General features: G+C 38.0%; 1 protein-coding gene across 1 annotated transcript in view; it reads right to left on the bottom strand.

Annotated features, from left to right (window-relative positions):
* Positions 1–2,165: 2,165 nt before the first annotated feature.
* PAPSS1 (3'-phosphoadenosine 5'-phosphosulfate synthase 1) overlaps positions 2,166–8,788 on the bottom strand; it is a 107,365-nt gene continuing 100,742 nt past the window's right edge. The window contains exon 12 of the mRNA XM_008576628.1: positions 2,166–2,879. Coding sequence (XP_008574850.1) covers positions 2,741–2,879 — 139 coding nt within the window. The 3' untranslated portion in view covers positions 2,166–2,740. The remainder of the gene's footprint in view (positions 2,880–8,788) is intronic.

Below are 8,788 nucleotides of genomic sequence, written 5' to 3'. Positions count from 1 at the left end.
TACATTTTAAGATCATTTTATCTATTTCTCTAAAGAATGTCACTGGTATTTTGATAGGGATTGCATGGAATCTTAGATCATTTTGGGCAATATGGACATTTTTATATTAATTCTTCCAACCCATGAACACAGGATAACTTTCCATTTATTTGTGTCTTCTTCACATTCTTTTACAATGTTTCATAGTGTTCATTGTAGAGGTCTTTCACCTCCTTGGTTAAATTTACTCCTAGGTATTTCATTTTTTTGGTAGCTATTGCAAATGGGATTACTTTATTTCTTCCCCAGATATCTCATTATTGGCATATAGGAACACTATTGATTTTTGTATGTTGATTTTGTATCCTGTCACTTATAGTGAATTCATTTATTAGTTCTAGTAATTTCTTTTGGTCTATAATACAAAATAATACAATAAGATCATGTCATCTGCAAACAGGGATAATTTGACTTCCTCCTTTTCAATTGTTGCCTTATTGAACTGGCTAGAACTTGCAGTACTATGTTGAATAAGAGTGAGAAAAGTGGGCATCCTTATCTTGTTCCAGATCTTACAGGAAAAACCTTCAACTTTTTATCTGTTCAGTATATTATCTGTGAGTTTGTCATACACAGCCCTCTATTTCTTTTCCTAGTGGTATTTTGTTCCCATTTGCTTTAATGACAATACACTATTTCTATGTATAATTTGCCATCCCCTTATAATACTAAATTTTCAAGGCCAGATCACACAAGAGTATTTCGTCATAGAAGGTATGACTGCAAATCAAAAAAATCTATTCTCAGGCAGAATCATATACCCAGTTCCTAAATAAACATCTCTACTTAAATATTCTATCTTGTCTCTTATCACTCGTACCACCAGCCACCCAGTTGTCTCTCAATCAGGAATTTGGAAATCTGCATCAGTATCTCCTTCCTTCTCAGGCTTTACATCCAAGGAATCACACACACCTGTCATTCCTACTACATAACTATTTCTTGATTCTGCCTTGTTCTCTCTCTCTCCTGTCCCTATCGCTTTTGGACTAAGTCGGGGTCTTCTCTTCTCTTGCTTAAGCGACAAGCCCTGTTTGTCTGCAGCCTCATTTCTCACTGCTTCCCACACTTGGCATTTTACACCCCAGCTGTACCAAAGTACTTACGGTTTCCAAAATATGCCCAACAGTTTTATGTATTTCTCTGCTTGCTTGGAATAAGCTTTCCTACCTTGTTTACTCAGCAAACAAGTGCTCATCTTATAAAACCAAGCTCAGGATTCACCCCTGCACTAAAGCATTTCCTACTTCCCCTCATTCTCTCTGCAGTGCCATCCCTAAACCTAGATTATTTCTTCCTCTGTTTCACTATTCAATCAAACAGTATTTTAAATATATCTACTATTGGCCTTCTAACACTGAATTAGAATCACCGGTGTGTGTGTGTCTACAAGCTCCTTCAGAAACTTATATTATCCCTACAGCCCATTTCCAACACAGAGAACACAGAGGCAAGTCTGGTGTTATTCATGGTCACCAATACGTCCAGTCTACTAGCCTTGCTGTACCCACAGAAGTCTACACTTCCTCACACTCCTTACATATGAGTGGGGCTGAGTGACCTGCTTTGCCCAATGAACTAACAGGTGAAGTGTGTGTCACTTCTAAGCCAAAACACTTAAAAGCCTGTGCATAATTTTTATGCTCTTCCCCTCCAACACCTCTTCTTGACATAGTGGCATAAGGTGGTAGAACCTTACCCTCAATGATTACAGTGAGCAGAACCTCCCTGTCAACTCATGTGGGTCACATGGCATAAAAATTAAACCTTCTTGAAGCCACCGTGATTTAGAGATTATCTGTTTCTAAAACGTGAGCCAGTTTTTCCTAACTAAAGCAATAAGTACTCATCTATATACCAAATCTTTGGTGGGTTGTTACACAGGTGCTTATGAGAGATTTGGAAAAACTCGTTGCATTTCTGGATGGACTGAGAAGACTCTATTATTCTCCCACTTAAAATGATAGCCTCCTGCTATCAAAAACTTCACTATGCAATACAGTTGTTAGGAACTACATAGATTCCAGTAATGAAAAATGCCTGTATTTCCCCTCCTCCATCAAAAACTTCTTCATACGGAGGAAAGGGTATGTGTAAACAAAACAATATTAAAAGTATCACATAAATAAGAAGCCAAAAAATTTTATTTTATTGAATAAAGAAGTTCATTTATAGCTTACACATTTCATAAGAATACAGCTGAAAGATCAATAGCTGAATGGAGGGAAGAAAGCAGTTTATATTTTCAATGTAGAAAATAAGTTTAATTGCTACAGATGTCTTGTAAAATTCCCAGAACAAGGTCTAGCCAAGTTTAGTGTTTAATGGGTTTTTTTTTTTTCTTTTTTTAAGGGATGAAAAATGAGATTCAATATGTGTAGTACTGGTTACAACTAATAACAGCTTGAAAAAATCATGAGACAGAAGCATAAATATAATATAAAAACACAAGAGTTTAAAACCATATCGTAGGAATATTAACTATAACAAGTGGAAAGAAACATTAAAACCAGGAGTGTGTTACACTAGTTCACAACAGAGCTCAGAAGGCAGACCAAAACTGATGCTAGTTAAGGAAAATGGTCTGTTTTTAGGAAGCGTGTCGAGACAGACACCACCACAAAGAAATGTCGACACTGACTATGTGGTCCCCTCTTGTTATTCAGTGAAGTGTCAAAGGTGGAGTGACTGGGTTAACCGCCTAAGCTTTCTCTAACGATTTATAGTATTCCATCAGCACAGTCCACGCCTTGGGAGCCATGAAACCTTCAGGAGGTTTCTGGCCTTCTCGGGCAAGTTTGCGCATTCGTGTTCCTGAAATAAATTCAAAGTCTTCATGACTGAAAGAGAGAGAGATGAAAGAAAATTAGTTAACATTTTTAGAAACTCATAATAGTGAAATTTTAAAAAAGCATTTGTTCCTTCTGTACATATTAGACTAGCTTAATGGAACAAAAAGAAAAACCTGGGTAAAACGTAGTACTTGTGGAAATCAATCTGATTTCAAATTTGTCATTGAATAAAAAACAACAAACTATTGAATATTACATTTTTAGAACAAGGAAAAGAATTTTTAATTGAAATTTTTATTGAGATTATTGTAGAGTCACATGAAATTGTAAGAAATAATACAATAAGATCCTTGCACCCTTACCCAGGTTCCCCCAATAGTAACATCTCGCCAAATTACAGGATATCAGCATGGAAACAATCTACCAATTTTATCCTGATTTCCCCAGTTTTACTTGTATTTGTGTGTGTGTGTGTATTCAGTTCCATACAACATTACCACGTGTAGGTTCATATATCCACCATGGTCAAGTTATAGAACAGTTCCAAAACCACCGTGATCCTCGGGTTGCCCTTTGATAGCCACCCCCAATCTCCCTCCCTCTCTGCCCCTCCTCCACAGCCCCTGGCAACTGCTAATCTAAAACTGGGATAAAAAAAAAAAAAACACTAAATCTAATGTAGCTAGCAGAGATGAAATTTTTTAGGAAGTTTAAATCTGAAAGACTATATGCATAGTGGAACATTAGGAGAAAAACTGAATTTTTTTTTTTTTTTAGCAGCAGCAAGTAAGTAGCAATAATTATTACTCCACTGATAAGCTACCACAGAGGTAGTGTTAATAGTTTTTCTCTTCACACATACAAAAACACACACAAGCCTTTAGACCTCTAAGCACAGAGCTCCTGTAGCTGTGACACATACTGTCTACACGTAATTTCATACTCCTCCCTCAAACATGGGAACCAACCTAGATAGCCAGCCGGGATCCTGCTAAAGTTCTAGGTAGCTCAGATCACGAGGCCTGTTTACTTCCAGTTAGCATCTGTATGTAACGTGCTCTATTTATTATTTGTGGAGTTAACCTGAGGATCCAGTAAAATCATAAACTGTTAAGTGGCCCTTGCTTCTAGAAGTATGCCAGGTATGTTTTAACTAATAATCACACATCTAAGGAATCCACCTGAAAGAAATAATCAGAGAGGCAGACAAATAGCATCCATAAGATAGCTATCTGAAAATTGTTTTATAATATCAAAATACTGTAAATAACCTAAAGGTTGAAAGACCCTAAATAAATTATGGTACAGCCCTGAGTATCACACAGTCATTAAAGTAAGGATGGGATAAAACGTTCATGGTATAATTAATGGTAAGTGAAATAATCAGGCCACAAAACTTTACACACAACACTGCTATGGACCGAATGTTTGTGTCCCCCAAAAATCTGAACATTGAAGTCCTAATTTCCAATGTGATGGAATGTGGAGGTGAGGCCTTTGGAAAGAAATTAGGGTTAGATAAGGTCATGAGAGTAGGGCCTGAATGATGGGATTAGTGCTCTTACAAAAAGAGGAAGAGACACGAGTTCTCTCTCTCTCCCATGTAAACACACGGCAAGAAGGTGGCTGTCTGCACACTAGGAAGAGGGCCCTCACCAGACAATGAACCTGCTGGTACCTTGATCCTGGACAACCCACCCTCCAGAACTGTGCTCACCACTTTAATCAGGGAACCTATATAAAATCTTCCTAGCCTGATTCATTTAGTCTACCTATAGGCTCTTGGGTTGTCAACTCACTGGGAATGGGCTCCAGACCAAGAAAGAAGTATCATGATTTCTTTAGTGATCCAGATTGTGCACCAAGTTTCTGGTCTTTCCTTCTACTTTTCTGATTTTTATTATCTGTGTGCTTAATAATCCAACTGCTCACAGGTCTTGTGAGTCTTGGTCTTGGTTTTATTACCACCAGCCTCTAAGCATCTCCTACACCTGGCCTCCCCCTATGCCTGACCACTACTGTCAGTTCCTAAGACCAACCTAACTCTTGATCCTGGGTCTAGTTCTACCTCTTAGACTTACTGCTGGCCTATGCTGGCCTTTCCCAACTCCTCAGTGAGATACCAGGACTTTAATAAATGCTCCACTGCCCTTTGAAACATGTCTAAGAGTTTTACTCTAGAATACTACACATATAGAATATGAGCATAAAATAGTGTGACTTGACTAGTCAGTCACCGGGAAATCAATATCCATGCTTCATAATCCCATCTCTAACTGTTAAGCAGAAAGGCACTACTCCTTGAATCCAGGCACGCAACCTCTTCCCTTAGTCACCCTGTATGCTCTTCCTGTTCCCCTCCATTACCAGAAAGAAAGACATACATATGCATTCAACTCAATATTTCAGCAGCTCTCATCTTCTTAGAGAAAACATCTTTTAAATGTCTATACAAAATTATCATAGAAATCAATTGTTTCAATTTAAAAAAATAAATTTTTAAAAAAGTTATCAAAGATGATCAATGAAAAGGAAAGGTTAACAGATACTGTTTTAAACCAAGATGGTTTGACTCAAATAGTTTGTATCTGGGGGTTACATCCCACATCTATCATCTGTTCAATGCATAAGAAAAGTCAAGTCTACTGTAATGTACTGGCCCATGCAGTTGGGCTGGTTATCAGAGCTGATACATGAAGTAGGCTATCATCTTTCTCTTACTTAAATAACTACAACTTAAGGGGAAAAACAAAATTAACTGAGGCTAGGAAAGGAAGACAAGCTATATGAGAGGAGAGAAGTCAAAAAAAAAAAAAATCAGGAAAGTTTGGAGTTAGAAACATAATTTGTAAATTTACCAACACTAAAATAAAAACTGAGTTTGCAAAAATGGATACACTCTCCAAAGAAAGAAGATCCAGCAAAAGGAAAAGCATTTCTTAAAGGGGTAGGAAGAGAACCTAGATAATCATATGGAGTCATGGAAGAGGAGAAATTTTAAAATGTTAAGGCAACAGGGCCGGCCCGGTGGCGCACTGGATAAGTGCGCCGCTTGGGAAGCACGGCAGTGCTCCCGCCCGAGGGTTCGGATCCCACATACAGACCGGTTCCCGCTCACTGGCTGAGCGAGGCGCGGGAGCAACACCGAGGGTTGCAATCCCGTTGCCGGTCCCCGGTCCGGTACAGGGGCAACACTGAGGGTTGCGATCCGTTGCCGGACACAGAAAAAGACAAAAGACAAAAAAAAAAAAAAAAATGTTAAGGCAACAAAGCAACTAAGGAATATGACCACGAGAGATTAAAAAACAAAACTGAACTTAAAAATCAGAATTTAAATCTTCCTCAATGGAAGAGTTTTAATAAATGATGAAAGAAAGAGATGGAATGGTCAAACAACAGAAATAGAGTGGAGGAAAGGTGATTTTTTTTTTTTAAGGAAAGGGGGAGTTCTTAGCAAATGTATTGGCAGAAGAAAAGAATGACAAGAATGAGAAAAGCGAGAAGGATGAAAGCCAGGAGAGAAACAAAGATGGGGGAGATAGTCTGGGATGAAGAATACTGGGATTTGACAAAGAGGCAGCTCAGGAGTGAAGGAAAAGAAGAAAGGGAAGGCGAAGAGAAAGGGCAGTGATCTGGAGTTAGAGAAAGATGAGCTCATTGATGCAGGATGGCCTCAGCCTTCTCACTGAAGATGTCATGCCGCCTCTGAAGGTGGCATCAACCTGTGTGGGGATGAATTTATAGTAGAATCCATCAACACAGTTAGCTGACTTTATCTCCAGGCCAGAGAGCTTACACCTCAGGGCAGGGCTCAAGGGTGTTGAGATGAGTAGCTATGGAGACATCCAGATAACTTTCCAACTGTGTCTAAAAATGCTCACTCCAACCTGATGTAAAATTGGTTAGTTGGCCAAGAATCATTTGACAAAATATTGATTGAATGTTTCAGTTCCCTAGGAGGTCACTGACAGCTCCCTAAATAAGCTTCATTGAGGAAAATTATGACCCTAGAGCTTCTGGCCATGTTAATTTTAAACTTTGGTTTCAAAAAGCAAAAACTCATGCCACACATAAAGTGCTTGTTCTTAATGACAATGAGAAGGAAGGAAGAGAGCAGCTTGCTGGATGACTCTGCCTTAACTTCTTTAATGAAAGGAAAAAAGCCAGACCAATTAAAATCCTTTCTTTCCCCAGAATGCCGAACTGTCTGAAATCCAGAAGTTTGCTTGCATTCCTTCTAAAATTGCATTTTTAAACTGAGATCCCTGGGTACCTCTTTTCCTGAAGCTATTTCACACTCCATCTGTCCCGCATGCCACAAGCATTTCTTCATCACATGAAACGGGAGTTTCTGCTTCCACATGGTGGTGTTTACACTGCACCCCGGCTATAGAAAACACATTTCCCTCTGCTTCATACTTGGATTTCTCTCTCTTTCACATAAGGATTTTTTTTTTTTTATCAGCTGCTAGGTTCAAGGACTTGACAAAAGAATCACTATCTGAAATTAAATTATATTTTTCATAGGTGCATCTTTAATTGGACATCATTTTACAAAAATAACTAAATCAAATAAAATTGAGGAATTGCTGGAATGATCTAAAATTAGCTCTGAACTTTACCTGTGAGTAATCAGGAATCTGCCAGAAGCAGAAAAGACTACTAAATAAATGAGTTTGGGCTTTCACTACAAAGCAATTCTAATTAGGGGCATTTCATAACACTAGTTAACCAATCTTCCATGGCACCTGGAAAAAGAAACACGTATGTTTTTATTTTTTTCCTTTTCAAAACCACTTGGTTACAGAATCTTATAATCTATAGCAGACAGAATGCTAGCTCTTAAAAAAAAAAAAAAGGGTAGGGGTTAGAACAGCAGACAGGGGGAAAAAAAAAAAAAAAACCACAACATCTAGCAGACTATGTGGGACTCTTAATAACACACTAACCACATGTGGCCAGCATCTTGACAAACTCCAAAGTACAATGACTCCTGGCCACTGAAGATTTTAAATCTTTACAGCCATCTGCTGTCCCTCAGTCCCCATATGTGTCCGTCAGAGACAGCAGGACACGTTGTTCACAAGGACAAGAGCTGGGGTCAGCAGATGGCCCTTCAAATATATCTTTTGAAAGTTCATATTCAATTAGACCAGCTTTTTTAAAACTCCTAACTAGATGATAAGTGATTCAAGGAAGCAAAGGAAAATTTCTTCTTTGACGTAACTAATAATGGTGATAACTTACAAGTGAATCTAATGAAGTATTTTAGGTCTAGTTAACCTTTTCATCTAATTTGAAAGCAGGTCATACATTATACACTATACATGAAAACACTAAGAAGTCTTAAGACTGAGGTTAAAAATTGTATCTTCAAGACCAGATAAACAGTTATTTATGGCTTCCTTTCCAGGTACTAAAAAGCACTGGTTGACATCATACATGACAAATTTAACGATTTTTATTTTCAAACCAAAGACCAACTGAAATACACGAAAAATTCAATTACCTAGAATCGTATTAACCAGTCCTTAATTCATTATGTGTTCCTCCCAACACCCCAGTCTCATAAGTAAAGGCTAGAGAACCGCTCCTATTAGACATTCAGTCAAATAATGAATTTCCAGCCTTTATAATAAATAAAGCCTAAAGACCGCTCCTATTAGACATTCAGTCAAAGAATCCATTTCCAGGGTTGTCCTAAAATGTACTACAGAATCAACTTGATTTCCTTTACCATAAAGGGTAATGAGATCTATCATCTACCACAGTGTATAACAGGGGTTTTTAACTGAGTGCCAATGGACGGGTTTCAAAAAGATCCATAAATATCTTGATGTACAAAATTGGGAGCTTCTATGCTTTGAACTGGGAAAAGGTACATCATTTTTCAACTACTGACAGAAGTCTCTGATTACTCAAAAATTAACCTCAATTTTCAGAAAGCTAATCCCAGA

The sequence above is a fragment of the Galeopterus variegatus genome, unplaced genomic scaffold, assembly GCF_000696425.1.
Source record: "Galeopterus variegatus unplaced genomic scaffold, G_variegatus-3.0.2 Scaffold1377, whole genome shotgun sequence".
Taxonomy (NCBI): Eukaryota; Metazoa; Chordata; class Mammalia; order Dermoptera; family Cynocephalidae; genus Galeopterus; species Galeopterus variegatus.
This window is presented reverse-complemented; position numbering and strand designations above follow the sequence as displayed.